This window comes from Girardinichthys multiradiatus, chromosome 24 (genome assembly GCF_021462225.1).
Source record: "Girardinichthys multiradiatus isolate DD_20200921_A chromosome 24, DD_fGirMul_XY1, whole genome shotgun sequence".
Taxonomy (NCBI): Eukaryota; Metazoa; Chordata; class Actinopteri; order Cyprinodontiformes; family Goodeidae; genus Girardinichthys; species Girardinichthys multiradiatus.
The window spans coordinates 24,548,921-24,570,869 of NC_061816.1; the positions used below are offsets into that span (position 1 = coordinate 24,548,921).

The window sequence follows — 21,949 nt, forward strand, 5'->3', positions numbered from 1 at the left end:
TTGGTAAAGTTTATAGAGACAGCTTCCCATGTCAGAGCTGACTGAGTTATGTACTCAAGAAACTGTGCAATGAATAGCTAATATGGTAATTGGACCTCTTTTTTGCATTTCAGGGTGCTGGCAATAAAAACAGGTTTAGTTTCACAGTAGTCCCAGAGCAGAGACATCAGAGTTGTCTATATCATCAAGCGTCAGGTCTGGTACTGCTAAAAAAGGTTTAAAATTGTTACACTGAAAATACTAGTAAAACTCTAGTTTAAAAACTTGTTACTTGTTACTTGTTGAAAATACCAGTACAGAAAAAAAAAATGTTGGTACATATTTCAGGAAAAAAATTGCTGCATCTGCTTCTAATGATTCTCAGAAGTACAATGCCATCTTTAGAAGTATTAATCTTTAAGAAATCATTAAATGCATGTGAATGTTCTCTAATATTGTTTATATATATATATATATATATATATATATATATATGTAACTAATGTTAAGTGCAACAATATTTTATAGTTAACGAATAAATCAGCTAACATTGAACAAATTTATAGATTTGATGAGAGAGGTAAACCCGAATGATCAAGTTGGAGGGGTCAGCGGCTGGAATTGACCTCCCCCCCCCAACAGTCAAAGTTGAGAAGGCGGGTTATCTCCAAAAAAGAAAACCCGACAACATCTGAACTTTCTTCTAACAAAGAAAGAGAATCTGAATCGTTAAATACGCCTCCGCAAATTATCATCATTTCCCCTGAAAACACACCGGATAAGTTACCAGCTGCTCCCGCACAAGAAAGTAAGCCCTAAAAACTATTTGTTTTCTTTGAGAGTGAATGTGTACTATTAGGGACTTGTTTTAATCCACAGATAAAACTGTTTACAGATTTGACGGAGAACGTATCTCTGAAAGAAGCTGCAACAGCAGCAGCAGCAGCAAACTTGGAATACAGCCATCAGCTGTGGAACGGCAAGGTAAGTAAAATAAAGTAAAAATAACAATAATATCTATATCTATATATATATATATATATATTAAGCAAGCATAGTTCAATAAAATAATATCATATAAATCTGCTTAAAGATTCCCCCAAAGATGCGAACCTGAAGCCGCCCACCAGAAGGTCACTTTTCAAAGATCAAGACAGCGTTCAACACAAGCACATCAGTCCAGTGCAACAAGAAGCGAAATCTGGAGCTTTTATCGCACAGACCTGGCCCCGCAGTAAGTTATAGTATTTCAAAATTCATTTATAAACCTACAAGTAATAAAGTTATTGGGGTTCACTTCCCCCTTAAAAAACTCGCTTATTTTAAAAACTATTATTATCGTTTATTTATGAGCTCTGTGCTGCGCAGCGTAAGGTAAACTTTATTTTGTTTTGTTTTTACAGAATATTTAACCCCAGCCAAAAGGCAGTGGCTCTCTGCTCTGCATACCAGAGCAACGCTTGTTAGAGGTTTAATGAGCGGTACATTTAATTCTTATTTTACCTACTGAATTCATTTGAATTCCCATTTTTTTTCAGCTTTAATTTGTTTATTTCAATATATATTTTTTGTTGTTCATTCTCTTACATTCTCTTTTCCCCTCGGTCACCCCACCATCATTTGCAAAGATTTTGATGATCCGGACCGCTACTTCGGTATAATCAGAGCCGTGGTGTACCCCCCCACGAGGCCTCTTTTTCCCCGTTTTGCCTTACAGAACTTCCTGGGGTAAACTAGTGTTCACTCTATGCCGCACATGCGCTGAAATAAATAACCAGTCAGGTCCCTGCATGCATAGTGATGAGGACAGAGCTCTGACAGGTGTGTGGGTGAGTGTAGAACTCTGTAAAGCGTTGGAGTGTAGTTATCGCCTTGCTAAAATCACATAAAAATGCTGAGTACATTTTGAAGAAATTATCCGAAAGAAGTGAGAGTTGGACTTCGCAAGGTGAATTTGTATATAAAGGAAATGTTGTAAAGAGGTCCCACATGATTGACTTGTTCAAAAATCTCATGTTTCCGTTTAAAAAATATGGAGGACCCCTACTCCGAGGATGGTCAAACTTTCTACATACCTTGTCAGAGGTAAACATCCCCATATCTTCAGTAATTAACCCTTATGCTCGTGATGAATATAGATGGTTCAAAATAGAGGGCGAGGGGACATCTATTGAAACTGCTGAAGCACCCCCCAGTGTTAAGCAGAGAAGAACAAGAAGAAGGCAAATAACTCTTTCTCTCCATTGGTCGAGATCCGAGCTGGAAGATCTAGCCTATTTCTTTTATTCAATAAAATATTTATTGATTATATTTTCAAGTCTAGCTTCGTTCTCTACGTCACACACTAACATATGATGTCATTACACAAATATTAAACCATAAGAAAAAACAAACAATGAAAACAAAATGACAATTTAAATTCCATAACAATCCAGAAAAATCTCCAGAGAGCATGTTCCGTGAGTATAAAATGTACAACTTTGATTAATGACACATTTCTGATATTTTTTCACAAAGTTAGATACCATTAAATCATTCTTAATCACATCTCCGGTGTATTTTGACAACACTTGATGCAGTGATAATCCGCACACTCTATGACATAGATAAAAAATGCAATGGTGACCGCACACAGTGGACAGAGTGTTTTGAAGCTGATTATTATGATACATTTTTGAGGATCTGTCTTCTAAAAATGTTACAATGCTTGACGGGTAGAACTCGAAATCCGGAGAGAATCCATAAGAGTCAAAAAAGCTGGATTGACCATTCTCATCCAAAGTCAGAGCTAACCAGTGTTCTCCAGGCATGTGTGAAGGATGTGTGTTCACAATAAAGTAGGCCGGCCCTGGGAATTTGTCAGCTAGCAGCGGGAGCTGGTCGCATGGCAACACACCGCAAAACAAATCTCCCAGCAGATGATGCAGCAGGTTCTCAATTTCATGATTATTCATGTCTGATTAGATTAATAATAATCCACCAGCACACACCTCTTTGAATCAATCTCTAAAATAGAGTCATAACAAGCGTAGATGATCAGCGTGGTGGTATGAGGCAACAGGTTTCAGAAGCCCATTTCCAATCTTAAACTCCCACTGGAAACTGGAGATAGAGCATCTGTGTCCTCACCCGGGTTAAGATTAAATGCGCATAGAGAATATCCTTGATTAAATTCCTGACGTGTTATACTCAGCGGAAGATCTTTTAGATGTCGTCCTGTAGCCGTAAACAAGTTTTAATACTCTCTCACTGAATTACCTTGGTTAAAATTGGGCTGGAAGGCCTTAGCTGGAATTTGTCTGCCATCCTTACACAAAGCTAAATATTCCATATCGAAATGATTAAAGTCAAACGGATTGAGATCGCGTGTTCCTGTAAAAGCGTCATGATCCAGTAATGCAATCACCACATACTTGGGGAAGATGCCTAAGAAAAGATTCTCTTGGGTGCACACCCTTGAATTTTCAGAGATGGAATATGTTTTTACATTCACATGTGAAAGTGGATAGAGAGCATTTGCTTTCATTAAAGCCGAAGAGTGCCCCAATCGAACGGCTGGAGAGACGGTAACTTTTGATGAAAAGAGAGGCTCCTAATATCCTAAGTTTGTAAGTGGAGTCTCTTGCTGTCATGAGACAAAAGGCATCGTTGGCTCTTGTAAGTTTAATTTTGAGGTCAACAGAGTTTAAAAGAAGCCTCTCACAGAAAAATATGTCTGCATGCAGGGGGCCTAGGAGATGTACCTCCTTGGAATTTGCCGTAAAGCCTGCTCTGCTGTTAAGGCCCTGGTTAGGGCCGTTAGTTATAACAATAGAGTTCAGAGCCCCGGCTGTGTCTTTATAAAAAAGACCAGAGCTAAACTGGCTTTTTAAAGAATCCTCAGAAAAGTTTAACAATGTCTCAATCATGGCTCTATATGGATGGGTGGCGTGGGATTGTGAAATCAATCAATCTCCGAGAGTGACATCACACTGACTGAAGATGGTGTTTAACGGGTAGTTGATGAGCCCTACAGGTGCATCATCCGGCAGGTTTGTTCCATCCTCATAAGTAATTTTCACTCTGAGATGCAGCAGCATATCGTTGAGATCCAGATACTTTTCTGTCTCCCGGAATGAAAAACTCAATGGGGCCTCCATCGGTTATTGCTGATAAAGGCTGGATCTCGGTTTAAATTTTATCTTCGATCGATAGCTGCGTCATCGGGTCAGAAAATAAGTCCAGCTCTGCCAGCGTGCACTCTGATGATTTGTTATGTAAAAGAGCCATTATTTAAATATATCAAAACTTGCGGAAGACTTCCGTCCTCTTCGTATGCCAGCAGCGACTGATCTCCTTTTTTGTGTTTGTCATTGCTTTTTAACCATCCTTAAACGATCACCAGGGGGTCTTGTTCTGGGTCTTTTGGATAAAACCATAATTCCTGAACCTTCTTGACCGTCGGTGTGTGTAGAACCACTCATTTTACTCACGGCTCTACCTATGACATCCGAAGCGATATTTGATGCAGCCGTTTTAAGATGGGGTTTTGCAATAGCAAATCCTTTTTTAACCAGAGGGGATACGAAGCGGAATAATTTTGAAAATAATGATCCAATTCCGCGTCCGTACATGACCGGGGCCCCATAAAACCCTGGCAGATTACCGCCTGATTGACTTACATAGTAATTTACAAAGCGATTTGGATCACGTCTCAGACTTAGCTGTGCCATGTTCTCTCTCTTGCCTGCTTGATGCAGTGTTAAAGGACCAGGGTAATATGAATGATCAGTCTTAGAGGTTAAATGTATCTCTGGAATAGTTTATACAAATAAAATTTATCTCAGGCTACGTTGTGATATCACCGCTCTGAAGTGTAGTCGTATGACGGTCTTTCCATAGACGAAATTTACAGTAACGTTTTGGTCCGATTTAATTTCTATATTGATATTTTCAATATGTCTTCTGGAGACTGGAAGGTAGTGGGCGGGGTTAAACGTCTGAGTAATCATATCACTGAATTTGCCTTGTACTTTGATGGTCCGCAGTAAAGGTGCAAAAGTGTCGCCTACTATTTGTGGGCTGACCATGTCGCTGTAACAGTATAGATGATAGAAACCAGCCTTTATATCTGCCGGAGAAGGAGCCAGTTTTGGTTCAGAAACATGAATCCATTCCCCTGGTTTCATGCCCATCATATACAGGTCCTTCTCAAAAAATTAGCATATTGTGATAAAGTTCATTATTTTCTATAATGTCATGATGAAAATTTAACATTCATATATTTTAGATTCATTGCACACTAACTGAAATATTTCAGGTCTTTTATTGTCTTAATACGGATGATTTTGGCATACAGCTCATGAAAACCCAAAATTCCTATCTCACAAAATTAGCATATCATTAAAAGGGTCTCTAAACGAGCTATGAACCTAATCATCTGAATCAACGAGTTAACTCTAAACACTTGCAAAAGATTCCTGAGGCCTTTAAAACTCCCAGCCTGGTTCATCACTCAAAACCCCAATCATGGGTAAGACTGCCGACCTGACTGCTGTCCAGAAGGCCACTATTGACACCCTCAAGCAAGAGGGTAAGACACAGAAAGAAATTTCTGAACGAATAGGCTGTTCCCAGAGTGCTGTATCAAGGCACCTCAGTGGGAAGTCTGTGGGAAGGAAAAAGTGTGGCAGAAAACGCTGCACAGCGAGAAGAGGTGACCGGACCCTGAGGAAGATTGTGGAGAAGGGCCAATTCCAGACCTTGGGGGACCTGCGGAAGCAGTGGACTGAGTATGGAGTAGAAACATCCAGAGCCACCGTGCACAGGCGTGTGCAGGAAATGGGCTACAGGTGCCGCATTCCCCAGACCTGGGCTACAGAGAAGCAGCACTGGACTGTTGCTCAGTGGTCCAAAGTACTTTTTTCGGATGAAAGCAAATTCTGCATGTCATTCGGAAATCAATGTGCCAGAGTCTGGAGGAAGACTGGGGAGAAGGAAATGCCAAAATGCCAGACGTCCAGTGTCAAGTACCCACAGTCAGTGATGGTCTGGGGTGCCGTGTCAGCTGCTGGTGTTGGTCCACTGTGTTTTATCAAGGGCAGGGTCAATGCAGCTAGCTATCAGGAGATTTTGGAGCACTTCATGCTTCCATCTGCTGAAAAGCTTTATGAAGATGAAGATTTCATTTTTCAGCACGACCTGGCACCTGCTCACAGTGCCAAAACCACTGGTAAATGGTTTACTGACCATGGTATCACTGTGCTCAATTGGCCTGCCAACTCTCCTGACCTGAACCCCATAGAGAATCTGTGGGATATTGTGAAGAGAACGTTGAGAGACTCAAGACCCAACACTCTGGATGAGCTAAAGGCCGCTATCAAAGCATCCTGGGCCTCCATAAGACCTCAGCAGTGCCACAGGCTGATTGCCTCCATGCCACGCCGCATTGAAGCAGTCATTTCTGCCAAAGGATTCCCGACCAAGTATTGAGTGCATAACTGTACATGATTATTTGAAGGTTGACGTTGTTTGTATTAAAAACACTCTTCTTTTATTGGTCGGATGAAATATGCTAATTTTGTGAGATAGGAATTTTGGGTTTTCATGAGCTGTATGCCAAAATAATCCATATTAAGACAATAAAAGACCTGAAATATTTCAGTTAGTGTGCAATGAATCTAAAATATATGAATGTTAAATTTTCATCATTACATTATAGAAAATAATGAACTTTATCACAATATGCTAATTTTTTGAGAAGGACCTGTAAGCTAGAGTGCTGAAGAAGCGTATTTCATACGGACTGTTTGCTTGAAATGCAAATCTCTTTTGAACTTTGCTGAATTTAATGCGTAAACCCGAGTTCATTTTTTTGAAAAACAGTTCCATCTCTGTCTCGAGTTGAATAACGCTGTTATAGTAGCCACTTCTGATCCTTTGCGTATTGATCTCCACATCACCAACCTTCCTCCATTCAAAGTAGGCATCATGATCCGGTAAATTATGCCATGTATGAGGGTATGAAATCTCTGCTAATGCAACCATCCATTGGCCTTCTAAATCAATATGTTGAGCTAAATTTACACAGAAACTCGAACTGGTATTATTTTTAAACACTTCCATGCTAGCGTTAGAGGGAAGGGTAACCTAAAAGCCATCATCCTCTACCTGACGGTTCATGATGCTGTGTCAACTGTGAGGTTTAGTGCAAACCGTTTTTATACGTTTCGAAGTTCATCAAACCTGATCCAACTGTTGAATTTCTCAAGCCAGTTTTTCCAGCTTACAAAAACCTGTTTGACTCCCTTGACCGTACGTCGTTTTAATATTTTTTCCACTTGATACATCTTGTCGTTAAATATTTTTACTTTTTGAAGCTCCTCTGCGTAAAAGGAACCCTCGATAGGTTCTCCATCCAAATCTTTGAGTTTGTATACAGGAGGAGATTGGGGTATCCGCTCATACACTGTAAACACTGTCTGTGAGCTTGCTGTTATCCCCCCGTATATATATCATAGGAAGGGGGCAGGTCCTCAGAAGAGAGTTTGTTTTAGAAGTAAAACAGGAAACGTCAGCGTTTTTTTCACTGACATGACATCGATCCAACTGCATGAGTTGTGGAAAAGGTTGGAAAGACGCTGTCCAATTTCACTCATCTTCTCTGCCCAAGCTTCAAACGGCAGAGCCAGCATTGTCTTGAATATGCCACAGTCCTGATTGAAAGCCTCCAGCACAAACAGATCAGAGGGGTTCGTCCGGTTGTTCTTGCGTCTGCTTGCCCGAAAAGACCAGCGACCATTTTCTGTGGTATTGGACCTCCACACTGCGCTAAAGAAAGGTTCTCTCTCAGCTATTTCAACATCGGGTGGCATATGAAACATTCTCGCCCGTTTTGCAGGCCAAGGAGACAGTTTATTTTCTTCTTCTTCTTCATCCTCCCTCTCCTGCATTGAGACTGTTTCAGGGCTATCATTAAGGTGCGGTATTGCAAGCCTTAACACAGCTCAGTCGCTGTGGGTGAGAGTACACAGAGCCAATGATCCATTAAATACCTCGTCTTGATCCAATTGATACAGGCAAAGCTCTCCTATTTCATACATGAAAATATAACCCCAGCTACCACTCAGGCCATATGGCTCCAAAGACCATTCTTTGTGCAGAGTGTCGAACGGTGGTCTTTGTACCTTGCAGATGTAGTATGTTGATTTCTTAGGAGCATTCAATTCACGGGATGAATGCTGGTAGATAGTCACTGGGGTTTCGCACAGAACTGACGTACCACTAGGCTGACCCGAGCTCTGATTTTCAACCGTGGTTGTTGAAGTTGATGTTGGATCCTCATCATCGGTAGAGTATGTTGTGACGGGAATTCAGATAGGTATCTCAGATGAGGAAGTAGATGATATAAAGGTCCTTCTCAAAATTTTAGCATATTGTGATAAAGTTCATTATTTTCCATAATGTAATGATGAAAATTTAACATTCTTATATTTTAGATTCATTGCACACTAACTGAAATATTTCAGGTCTTTTATTGTCTTAATACAGATGATTGTGGCATACAGCTCATGAAAACCCAAAATTCCTATCTCACAAAATTAGCATATTTCATCCGACCAATAAAAGAAAAGTGTTTTTAATACAAAAAACGTCAACCTTCAAATAATCATGTACAGTTATGCACTCAATACTTGGTCGGGAATCCTTTGGCAGAAATGACTGCTTCAATGTGGCGTGGCATGGAGGCAATCAGCCTGTGGCACTGCTGAGGTCTTATGGAGGCCCAGGATGCTTTGATAGCGGCCTTTAGCTCATCCAGAGTGTTGGGTCTTGAGTCTCTCAACGTTCTCTTCACAATTTCCCACAGATTCTCTATGGGGTTCAGGTCAGGAGAGTTGGCAGGCCAATTGAGCACAGTGATACCATGGTCAATAAACCATTTACCAGTGGTTTTGGCACTGTGAGCAGGTGCCAGGTCGTGCTGAAAAATGAAATCTTCATCTCCATAAAGCTTTTCAGCAGATGGAAGCATGAAGTGCTCCACAATCTCCTGATAGCTAGCTGCATTGACCCTGCCCTTGATAAAACACAGTGGACCAACAACAGCAGCTGACACGGCACCACAGACCATCACTGACTGTGGGTACTTGACACTGGACTTCTGGCATTTTGGCATTTCCTTCTCCCCAGTCTTCCTCCAGACTCTGGCACCTTGATTTCCGAATGACATGCAGAATTTGCTTTCATCCAAAAACAGTACTTTGGACCACTGAGCAACAGTCCAGTGCTGCTTCTCTGTAGCCCAGGTCTGGGGAATGCGGCACCTGTAGCCCATTTCCTGCACACGCCTGTGCACGGTGGCTCTGGATGTTTCTACTCCAGACTCAGTCCACTGCTTCCGCAGGTCCCCCAAGGTCTGGAATCGGCCCTTCTCCACAATCTTCCTCAGGGTCTGGTCACCTCTTCTCGTTGTGCAGCGTTTTCTGCCACAGACTTCCCACTGAGGTGCCTTGATACAGCACTCTGGGAACAGCCTATTCATTCAGAAATTTCTTTCTGTGTCTTACCCTCTTGCTTGAGGGTGTCAATAGTGGCCTTCTGGACAGCAATCAGGTCGGCAGTCTTACCCACAATTGGGGTTTGGTGTGATGAACCAGGCTGGGAGTTTTAAAGGCCTCAGGAATCTTTTGCAGGTGTTTAGAGTTAACTCGTTGATTCAGATGATTAGGTTCATAGCTCGTTTAGAGACCCTTTTAATGATATGCTAATTTTGTGAGATAGGAATTTTGGGTTTTCATGAGCTGTATGCCAAAATCATCCGTATTAAGACAAAAAAAGACCTGAAATATTTCAGTTAGTGTGCAATGAATCTAAAATATATGAATGTTAAAATTTTCATCATGACATTATGGAAAATAATGAACTTTATCACAATATGCAAATTTTTTGAGAAGGACCTGTATTTTACTGTTTATAATTGGTACAGATCACAGAAGCTGTAGGGGGTGAGCAGTCATTTTCTTTGAACAGTTTTCTCCTGTTTCTGTTAGTGTAGGAAGCTCAGTTCTGGTGTTGTCCTTTGGTCGGTTTTCTTTCACATAGGGTTTAGGTACCATTAACTGGGGAAGATTAGCTGTTTTAGCCTGGGTTCACCCTGAGGTCATTGATTCTTTGTTCCCTATTGGATGGTCACTCACTTTGTAAATAAACTGCAAACTTATTTGGAAGACAGTCATATTTGTTATTTGGGAATCGGGTCGGGAAATTTCTTTTTAATATGTTGCTTTCCAGCTCCCTTAGACTGGGCGTAAGAAATAAGATATAAAGTCTGGAAATTCAAACATATCTTTTTACATACTCAATTTTCAGTTTTTCATACTCATCCAGACTTGGAACATAATGAAATCAAGTTTCAAATGTTTCAAGACTGCGTGAGGATCAACTAGAACTCCACTGAAATGTGTATTAAATTATTATTATTAAAGTATATCAACAAAAAGAGGAAACAGGCTGACCTTAGCTTACCACTTTAGCAAAATGTCCCATACAACAACATTGTCAGGAGTAATAGCTCCTGAGATTGTTGTTATATGACTTTCTTACCTTTTCTTTATATGTCTTACCTATCCGACAACTTCTTAGCAAAGCCAAAGTCAGTCAGGCGGATATGTCCCTCATTGTCCAGCAGAATGTTCTCAGGCTTCAAGTCTCTGTAGACTATTTCTTTGGAGTGAAGATACTCAATGGCGCATACGATCTCAGAGGTGTAGAAGAGGCCCATGCCATTGCTGAATCGCCCGCGACTGCGTAGATAGCTGAAGAGCTCTCCACCCGAGACGTAGTCCATCAGCATGTAGAGGAAGCGATCATCATGGTGAGTCCAGAACCTGTCAGATAATGTCATGGTTGATTAAGCAGTTAATTCTGCTGGAAGCTGAAAGTGCTAAAGTGTTGTCTGATGAGTGGTGAAATCAGATTAAATCAAAAGCTTATACCCAACTGTGGATGGGAAATGTGCAGCAGCTTTCAACTCTGTATGCAATATAAAATGGACTAACCAGATGTTAACTCAAACCTAAAAAAACATTTTGAGATATTCCAGGGTTGAATGTCTGATGTAGAGAAGTCATCTCAGCAACAGGTAATACAGAACACTAATGCCGAATAATGGTGTGCATAAAGACACAACCAAAGTGTCATCTGCAGTGAAAATTGGTCATATTCTGACTGCAGCTGGTGTTATTACAGTGAGGAAAAGTGACATTGCTCATTATTTGTCCCTTTTGACTATATTGCAGCTGCTTCTTTGTTCATAAAACAGTTTGCATATGATGTGATGTGCTGTGCTGTGAGTGGACTCACAGCCTTATGAGGAAAGGGTGGCTGATTTCCGTCAACACCTCCTTCTCATTGTGTACGTGCTGCTCCTGCTTCAGCCGAATCACGTCAGAAATCTTCATCTGTTTTAGTGCAAAGAAGGCCTTGCTTTTCTTGTCCTTAACTAGGAAGACTCGACCAAAGGTCCCTGTTCCTGAGGTGAAGGAGGTGAAAAGATTACATCATTGAATACAATTTAATCATTTAACAGTGTACTCAATTTATGTCAGATTTGAGATATACAAAATACTCGCCTCTCAGAGAAAAATACTGAAACCAGTTAGGTACAACTATCCAGTAAAAAGACAAAAATCTGAAAAGTGCGGCATGCATTTGTATTCAGCCGCTAGTACTCTGAAACCCCTCATACAACCAATTGCCTCAGCAGAGAAAAATGCACCTATGAGTGGTTAGATCACAGTGTAAATACTGCTCTGTGAAAAGCAAACATGTGGAAGAAGGTGCTCTGGTCAGAGGAGACCAAAACTGAACCTTTTGGTCCAAATTGCCAGAAAGACTGGTAATTTGTTTAATCCTGTTTATTGGCTCTTTTATTATTATTATTGCAATAAATAACACCCGTTAGGGTAATTACCCATCCCTACAGGTCAGTGCTGGTACTCAGACCCAAGCATACAGTACAGTGTTAATGTGACTTATGTGAAAATTCAAAGAATTCGCCAGTGATGCTGTTTGTCTTCCACATAGGAACTATTTAGATGAATGTTGTTCCTCTTTATGATTTCATTGTCATCCAAGCTCTGAAATGATGAGCAGCTTCTTCATGAACGTAGACACAGTCTGACCGCTGGGCACCTTTTCACTTTCATCTCAGCCTTTATTGCTTATAGACTGATGGCAGCATGCTCTTTGTGTACATGTCAGTAATATAGCCTTTTTTATTTTAGCATGACGTTGAAACCATGACATCACAGACGATGCTGGCACATTGACTTTAGAGAACCAGTCATACGACAAAAGAAGAAGTAAAACTAAATATGAGGATGTAATTCAGAGCTCAGCCTACAGCTATGCTAACTGTGCTATGTTGGGAGGCTTTTGTTCTTGTAATAAGAAATAACCATCATGCCTCGGTGGGACGAGGCAGACAACGGAAGATGGCATTTCAGACAGCAGGAGCAAGCAGAGTGGTGTCGGGTCACAGTGAGATGGTGAAGTAGTGAGAGTGGGCAGTAATGGCTGCATATTCAGCAGGGGGAGAAACAAGTGTCCTCCTGAGCTACAATCACTACAATTTGTGCTTCCTTGCGTCGGCCTTGGCTCCTTGATATTTTCCTTCCAAAGATGGAGAGAGGTGTCTGGCATTTCAATCCGGTGGAGCTGATAAAAACCGAGGGATGCATTAGCGGCTGATGACAATATGTGACACAACAGCCACACCTCAGTCCACCTCAGTCCAAAATATGCTGCCTGTCTTCTTCTACGTTACCGATCAACCTTTGTCTCAGGCCTGCTGTTGAAACAGCAACAACACTAGAAAGCTGTAAAGCTGCAGTCAGATGAACCTCTTGTATGTCAACTTTAAGGAATGAAAGGCCATTTTTCTTTTTTGGCTGACATCTGCAGAAATCTTGGCAGTCATGATGCTGAGCCTCTTTGGACATGTAGCGAGGTGAAAGAAAGGTCTTATACACATTTGGAATATAGGCATTATCCATGCTTGCCAGAACCATTTAGGGGAAGTATTCATACCCCTTGAACCTTTCCGCATATTGTCACATTACAACCACAAACAAATATATTTTAGTATTTAGGAATTTTATGTGAAAGACCAACACAAAGCGGTATGCAATTGTGCAGTGAAACGAAAATTATACATGATACATTTTTTACAAATGAAAAAGTGAAAATGCAGTGTGCAAAAGTATTCAGCCCCCTTTACTCTGAGTTCAACCAATTCCCTTCAGAAGTTGACTGATGATTGCCAATGACTAAATAGAGTCCACCTGGGTGTAATCTAATCTCAGTACAAATACAGCTGCTCTGTGACGGCCTCAGAGGTTGGTTAAGAGAATATTGGGGAGCAAACAGCATCATGAAGTCCAAGGAACATACCAGACAGGTCAGGGATAAAGTTGTGGAGAAATTTAAAGCAGGCTTAGGCTATAAAAAGATTTCCTAACCTTTGAACATCTCTCGGAGCACTGTTCAATCCATCATCCGGAAATGGAAAGAGTATGGCAACTCTAAACCTACAAAGGCAAGGTCGCCCACCTAAAGGTACAGGCAGAACAATGAGAGCACTGATCAGAGATGCAGCCAAGAGGCCCATGGTGACTCTGGACGAACTGCAGAGTTCCACAGTGCAAGATAAAATCTAATAAATGAATTCTTCTGACTCTTTAATCTGCTTCTGCCAGTGCTTTCACAGACACCAAAAACTACAGAAAAGTTGGACTAAGCTACTTCAATCAGTGACACACGAGGATTTCTTTTCAATGATTTTCTATTTTAATCACTTTTGAAAAAGGTCAAGACGACGTTGGGATGCCTCCCACTTCTACAACAACTTCTCCAGAAAATAGCAGTGATAGAAATGAAAATCAATCTGCTTAAATAGGTTTTTTTTCCAGGATTGTCTAGTGTTTTCCCATTATCCAACAACCTCCCTGTCCCTGTTGAAGAAATACATCCCCACAGCATGATGATGCCACATCATCTCGACTGTTTCACTGTGGGGATGATGTGTTCGGGGTGATTTCCAGGGTTAGTTTTCCACACGTTTTGCTTGAAAGATTTCAGTTTCAGTACTCTGAGCAGAGTACCTTCTTCCATGTTTCCCCTTATAAGACAGGTGGCAAATTATGAGGTGGACTTCTTCTTGCGTTTCTTTTATATAGACCATATTTGTGAAGTCCATGCATAATAGTCCTGTGAACAGACTCTCCCGCCTGAGCTATGGGTCTCTGCAGCTACTTCAGGGCAACATCGGCCTAATCGCTGCTTCACTGATTGAGGCTCCTCTTGCCAGGGCATTTTTTTTAAACTACCACTAAATTCAAGGGGTATAATTAAGTGAGCAAGGCAATTTAAATTGTCTGTTCAAACAGAAATTAAACAGCATGTTTGAATCAGGAATTATACTGATGGTAAAATATAGTTGATTTTGCCTCTATGTGATGTTGTAGAAGTCCAGCCATCCCAGCCTCAAAAAAGAAATAGTAACAGAGCAAAGGCAGTGTCCTGATTTTCATGAGAATTTACCAACAGTGTTCATATAAGGAGCTTTACTCTGTTTTAGGCAGAAAATCCCCCTCATCAGACAAAATACTCAGGAAAATTAATTTTAGGAGCTCATGAGCACAGTGGGAATTTTGTTAGCAGTTGTACACCTTCCTGTTAAGAATTAGGCTTAGGTTTTGTGCCCTGTAAGTAGGTTAATGCATATATTGAGAGGGGTTTTCTACATACAGTTCCAAGCCGAGATCATAAATTAAAATGTTAAATGCACCTGCATAACATTACCATTACCATTTAACTACATACCTTAAGAGTCATATACATATAACATATACATTCTGACAACATCACTCTCCTGTTAAAACCAGGAAAAGACCCAATACTTCGTACCAGCTACCATCCCATATCCTTTATTAACTTTGATCGCAAAATAATCTGTAAAGCCCTCGCAAAAAGGCTAGAAAAGGTAACCCCTCTCATAATACATCCTGACCAAACTGGTTTTATAAAAGGGAGGCATTCATCCACAAATTTATGCAGATTACTTAATTTAATTGACTGTTTCTACAGTAAAAATATTGAGACCGACATATTATCTCTAGATGCAGAAAAAGCATTTGATAGAGTTAACTGGAAATTCTTGTTTGCAACCTTGACTAAATTTGGTTTTGGAAACTCTTTCATAAACTGGTTAACAATGTTATACAGTTCCCCAGCGGCATGTATCAGGACAAATAACCAAATATCTTCCAGCTTTTATCTTCAGAGGGGCACCAGGCAGGGATGCTCACTTTCCCCCTCATTATTTGCGGTTTTTATTGAACCACTAGCGGCAGCAATCAGGCAAAATAAAGATATTAAAGGCATAAAATGCATGAATATTGAAAATAAAATCAGTTATGTTCTTTATGCAGATGATGTATTATCCATTCTCCAGCATTCGCAAACCTCTGTCTCCCAGGTAATTGGATTGATAAATTCTTTCTCAAGAATTTTGGATTATTATATAAATTGGTTGAAATCGACAGTTCTTCCAATTAACTGTTCTTTCTACAATTCCCCTAATACACAACTACAGCCAGGGAATATTACATACTTGGGTATTAATGTTTCTCCTAGATTGGCAGACTTAACAAAACTAAACCACATCCTGCTTTAAAAAAGAAGTGGAAAATGATCTCCCTAGATGGAAATTTCTACCCATATCACTCATGGGCAGGGTTGCTTCAATGAAAATGATGGTCTTGCCAAAAATCAATTACTTATTCTCAATGATCCCAAATAAACCGTAATCTGACTGGTTTAGCTCTCTGGACTCCTAAATCACAAAATTTCTTTGAAATATGGATAAAACCTATGTATTAGCCTAAAAACGCTACAGAGGACCAAAGATAAAGGAGGACTCAATCTGCCTAACTTTCATTACTTCTTAGCCAACAAGCTGGTTTAAATGGTTTAAACACACTCCTCTAGATGAACCATGGCTAGACGTAGAACAGACATTATGCAATAATATTAAGATTTCAGCTATACAATTTATTAGCTCAAACATAAAAACAACATGTATGCTTCTATATCAGTACCTCTCTGACAGCATGGTGGGAATATCTAAAAATGACAGGGTCTTCACTAATCCCATGCGGACGAACACCCATCTGGAACAACCCTGACATCCTACAAAAAATATTATAAACTTTCCAGCTCGGAGGAGTAAAGAGAATTAATATCTGGAACATATATTTGAAGGAGAATTCAGTTCATCCCATTTAACAGATTAATTATACAATATGGGATGGACAAGAATACATTTTTTAGAATATCAACAAATTAAATCTATAATAAAAAAAAAATGTAGGCTTAAAAACTGAGTTGCAAATTCCATCAAGTGTACTAGAGTTCATAAAACTCAAGCCCCCCCCTCCATGCCCTATGGTTATGTACACCTGTTCAGAGGTTCTGGTGCCTGATATGTGAAGACTTATCAAAGTGTCTGAGATGTAATATGTCACCTTACCCCTCAGTTTGCTTGTTGGGCAACTTAGAGATGTCACCATAGAGACAAATTCAGTTCACATGGTTTTCACTGCCTTATGGAAAGCCTGTGCCAGTGGACATAGGTTACTGGCCTAGTGGCCGTGCTGCTCCTAGGCAGATCTGGGGTGGACTTGGGGGCTCTGGGTTCCTGGTGCGTGTCGCCCCCGGGCTGGGGTCCAGGCTGGGCCAGAGTGGCTTAGGTCCGGGTGGGTATGTCATTGAGATGTTACGTGAGCTTGAGATGTTACGTGAGCTGAATTGCAGACTGGATGTGATCCTTACACAGGATCGCAGGCAGGTTGCGGTTTCTGGACTCAGGGGTGAAATGGGATAAATCTTGGAGAAAGTTGTTCGCTCGGATCTGGCGAAAGACCAGGATTTTGGCTGTTTGGATTCGCCTTTGAGAAGCACCAGCGAGACTCTCAAGGCTGACGGAAAATTAAGAGTCAGCGTAACCCAAATAATTATTGTTTTTCTGAATCTGGCTCCTCTGCACGGCCTTGATGGCTGGCTATCTTCAACTTCTCCTGGAAGTTATGTAAACATGACGCTCTGCTCCCTCTGCCCCCTCCCTTCCCTGAGGACATCTGTGGACCTGCTCAGAACTTTGTGGCCGGTTGATGAACATTCCAACGTACCATCAAGGACAATGGCCTCTGTGACAGTGCTTCATGGACTTACTTGCACACACTCACTCACACACACACGCATGCTCAAGATAAACATATCACACCACCTTCACCGTTCCCGGCATGATGTTGTTTTGTAAACTTGTTGCTTCTTTGTGCTGAGGTTTTTTGCAATCTCAAACTGTATCCTGCTAATGATAAAGTGTAAAATATGATTTTTTCCCTCTACCTTCCTAATGTGGCCTCTTTTCTCATCTAGCAAGGGCAGCGCCTGTGAGTGGGCAGCAAAGCCTCGGTGACCCGTCCCCCCCTTGTCTTGTGTCATGATGTATGTTTGGATGGGTTGTACTGGAATTCTAATTTCCCCTCGGGGATCCATAAAGTATCTTTGAATTGAATGTCGCCGGGGTTTTCGGCCGGCGCATGCTCTGGCACTCGGCACCAACCCGGGGGCCTCCTAAACTGGCTGGTAGGTACCACCTCATTGCAGGTGCTCTCTCCTTCAAGGAATGCACTCTGCTGGTGGGGCGGAGGTTGCCATGCCTATGCTGGCCTGGAGCTTGCATTTGGGTGGGCCTGCCATTTTGGGTTGGGTGTTTCTTGTTGGCGGCCTCAGTGTTGGTGTGGGTTGTGTTTTGTTGCCCCACTTGCCTGGTTGTGGCTGCAGTCCAGTGCCAGGCATCGGGGACTGGATGCTCTGTTGGCTCTGCCCCGTGGGTTCGGAACTGGTTGGGCACGTTGGTCATGTGCCCTCCTTTGTGTGACGTATTTTTGGTTGCGCTGGGCCGGCTGTTCTGCTCATCTGCCGCACTCTTGGTCGTTGCTGTGCACTTTCGGCTGGCTCCTCTTTGTTCGGGGTCGGTGGCTTCTTTGGGCGGGGAACTGGGTGTCGGGGCTGGTGATCTGGTTTTGGGGGGGCTGGGGGTGTTGGTCCCAATTTTCATCGGTTCTTAGGGCCTGGTCCCTGTCCCTAGCCTTTTGCCCGATGGATGTGCCTATGCCTCCGTCCTTTGTTGGAACTTAGTGAACAGCGCTGCCTATTGGGGTCAGGCGGGGAGCTGGCTCTCTGGGAGACCATTTTGCCCCCACAGTCCTTCCCTCCCCCTACCCGTACACCACCCTCCGCCCACTCCATCACACTACCACTCATGTAGGGCCTTGGGGTGCAGGTGTGTCATTGGAATGCCACAAGGGTTTTCCATCTCCAGGTCCCATGGCAGCCTGTGCCCCAATTTCTTTGTACATCTTAGACACTCATTTATAACATTTTCATGGCATTCACATGAAAGGCCTTGGTTGTGGGCGCGCTCAGTGGCATCAACAGGGAGGGTATTTTATCATCCTAACCTCTGGTGCCTGCACTAACCCCTAAGGGTTAAGTTGCATGTAGACATCGAGGTTCTTTTTAAATGCATACTACAACCACACACATCAACATCCCTGTTTGCCATCTGGGGTTGGAGGCCAGGAGAGGGAGCGGGCTTTCTGGTTGGGATCTGGGCTGGGGTTGGGGTTCGGGTCCTGGGAGTTGTCTGGTGCTGGGGCTGGCTTTTCGGCTCTCTTGGGATTGCTTGGATTTCCTTGGATCTCGGTCCTTGGCTTTGGTGCCCGGTCCGTCGGTTGGGGTGGGGGCACCGGTCTCCGGCGAGGAATTCGTGGCTGGGCAGTGTGCAGTGTTGATGTAGATGTGGCTTCGCTTTGGTGGAGGGGCTAGCCAGCCTGCTTGGTGCGACAAGGTGTGCCGTGTGGGAGGGTGGGTGTCCGGCATCCTGGGGCACCGCCGGGGTTTGGGTGTGGGGTTGACGGGGTGCCCAGTCCTTGGCGTGCTGTGGTGGCCTTCCTCCAATGCTTCCTTCTGTGTCTCTTGCCCCTGGCCGGGCGCCGGGCTACGGTTGGCGGTCGGGTGGGTGGGGCGGTGGACCATGTCTTGTGCCTGCACTGGGACGGCTGGTAGGATGTACTTGGCCTGGAGCGGTTGGCCTGCCGGACCCAGTAACCCAGCTGGTGCATGTTTCCCTCTCACGAACTGATGGGCTGGGGCTGCTGGCGCTGGCTGAATGGTTGGGCAGGTGGGGGCTGTGTGGTGGAGGTTGTGTGTGAAGCTTGCGCTGTGTGGGTGTTGCTTTGTCGGCTTTTCGGGAATGAAGCTCACCTGTGGGGGTGTGTCCTGCCCATGTGCTGTGGGGAGGGGATTCCTGGTGTTTGTCTCCACACCCGGGGGGACGGGGACCACCTCCTGGGTCTGCGGGGTGGTTGTCCCTATGGGGTATCGGCACCTGGACCTGGGAGTATAGAGTAATATGGGGAGTGTGAGTGAGAGTATGACGTCTATTGTTGTTTGTCTTTACGTTGGGTGCGTGGGTGTGAGTGTTTTATGTATACACATGAGGGTGGGAATGTGTGATTGTGACTGTGTGTGCCTGTTTTTTGTGTCAGGTTGGGTCTTGGGTTGTTCCCCCCCCCTGGATCAAATGGGGGGCCTATTTCCTTCCCACCACACTATCTGCCTGTGGTTGGTGTCTCTGCCCGCCGATGCAGGCTGGGTGCTTTGGTGTGTGCTGCCTCACTCCCGGTGGCTGCTTGCTGGAGCCTGGACTCCTGGGCTCTGTCGGGCCTCTGCTTGGGGAGTGAAATGTCCCAGGGTCTCGTGTCTCTTGGTCTATGGCTGGATCTGCCTGGGCGTAGACGGCTGCTGGCGGGGCCTGTGGGCTCGTCGCTGCAGCTCCCTGGGGCTTCTGCACTGTGGCTGCTGGGTTGTTTCCCCTGGGACTCTCCCCTGCTCTTCTCTGGGGGTGTTGCGGTAGTCCCGGCAGTGGTTCTACTGGGGTTCCTGTGCTCTGGGGGGCCTTTGGATGTCTGTGGCTTGGATCTCCTCTGTATCTGTCCTGGGTCCACGGGGGCAGGTCTGTGCTCCTCACTTACTGTGGCATATTTTTATGGAGAAACCTTGTATACACAAGCGTGCTCACACTCAAACCCACAGGTGTTTAGATTCTGGTGTTAACAGATACACACATGTTCTATATTGAGCTGCATTTACCACTAAATACATCTTGCATTCATAAGTACCGTGGACTTTTTGTTAAAAAAAACCTGGTAATATGAACGTTTCTGCAGGTGTAGAAGCAAGCAGGGTGTTATCTTGCATTCTCTTCATCCCTCTTTCTTTCCTCCATTCTTTTCTCCTTCTCTCCCCTTTTCCTTTTTGCCCCACCTTTCTCTCGTGCTTCTTATTTTTTACTTTTCATTTCTGTCTCTGTGTCCGTAACAATTGAAATAGTCCCAAACCAGTTTCTAATAAAGTTTATTTTTATAAATATCAAGCAGAGCTTTAAAGTGTGAGCTGTAATGCTCAGGGTACCCCCAGGGTTCTTCAAGTGAAATTTAAGACTTTTTAAGACCTCTTTAAGACCACCTAGAAGGAAATTTAATGCCAATTTCACAGCTATAGCGATAGAATTATGAATGATATAATAAAAAATCTATGGATTTTAAGCTTGAGAAAATAATTGCCAGGTACTTGAACTTATTTTATTAAGACTTTCCTATATAATAGACATTAACTTTGTGAGCTGTGCAATAACAAAATAAAATATAAAATGCATGTTTCTCACATTAAGAGTCAACACCACTCACTATTGCCTTACAAGCAACCTTTTGGTTATACAAGAGATAAAATGCAGATTAGGTTCAAAAAGTACAGCAATCCCCTTTACGCTAATTTCGTCGTTCGAAGTAAATGAGTGGTGGTCCGAAATTGTTTTCAGGATCCAAATCACCTCTGCCCGAAGAGTTGGCGAATGAGCTCGCAGGTTCACTGGCTGTACTACCGATGATGCGGTGGCTTCAGTATTACTTGCAGTACCCACGTTGCTGGTTGTTAAAGTAGAGCCTTGCTTTGAACAGAACTGAGCAATAGGTGCCTGCTGTTGGTGGACTCTAGCATAAACGACATGTTTGGCACTCTTCATATGGGAGTCCAAAGCCATAAGTCCCATCGTCCCCAGCTTAAAAGATTTTCGGCACAAACAGCATTGGACCTCATGGTCATCGTTCGAATTAGGTTTAACCCACTTGTATTTTGGATTCTGCTGCCACTTCGGGTTAAAACGACGCTTGCCCATTCTGAAGCACACTAAACTAACTTACTGACAAGGTGGTTTTGTTTTCCCACCACTCACTGAGCCCGCAGGAGAAAGTCGGCTGACGTGCCCTTCATAAAACGGATATTCGTCATTGGGCGCGTGAATTCTCACATTGCTCGCACACACCAACAACACATTTTGCTTCAGTATTTTAGGACATTTTAGCATTTATTGTCTCACTAAAGGACAAAATAAATTAAGACCTGTAAATGACATTTTATGATTTGTCTTCAAAATGTAATACTTTTAAGGCCTTAATTATTTAGTAAAAAATTCCAATACTTTTTTAATACTTTTAAGACCCCGTGGGTACCCTGAATGCTCCACTTGTGAAAGTAAATCTGTTGGGCTTTTTCTTGGCACTCAGACAACAATTCTGAGCTTTACTCTGCTGCACATGACACGGTTAAAAACAAAAAGAGTCACAGTGCAGTTTTACCTGTTTTCCTTTAAGATGAAAAGTCACTGCATAACTAAAGATGCATGGTTTTTCAGGTTCACAATTGACTGTTAATAGAAAAGTCCCTGGAAATAGAAGTTTTAATATGGAATAAACATTAGTGATTTGAACCTAAAGTTTTATCACAATGTTTTCTGTATTTT

General features: G+C 42.7%; 1 protein-coding gene across 4 annotated transcripts in view; it reads right to left on the reverse strand.

Annotated features, from left to right (window-relative positions):
- Positions 1-21,949, reverse strand: part of prkx (protein kinase X-linked) — a 93,620-nt gene that overhangs the window by 38,242 nt on the left and 33,429 nt on the right. For all 4 annotated transcript variants that reach the window (XM_047355582.1, XM_047355581.1, XM_047355580.1 and 1 more), the window contains exons 3-4: positions 11,323-11,491; positions 10,584-10,847 (exon numbers count right to left, since the gene is read on the reverse strand). In XM_047355582.1, coding sequence (XP_047211538.1) covers positions 10,584-10,847; positions 11,323-11,491 — 433 coding nt within the window. The remainder of the gene's footprint in view (positions 1-10,583; positions 10,848-11,322; positions 11,492-21,949) is intronic.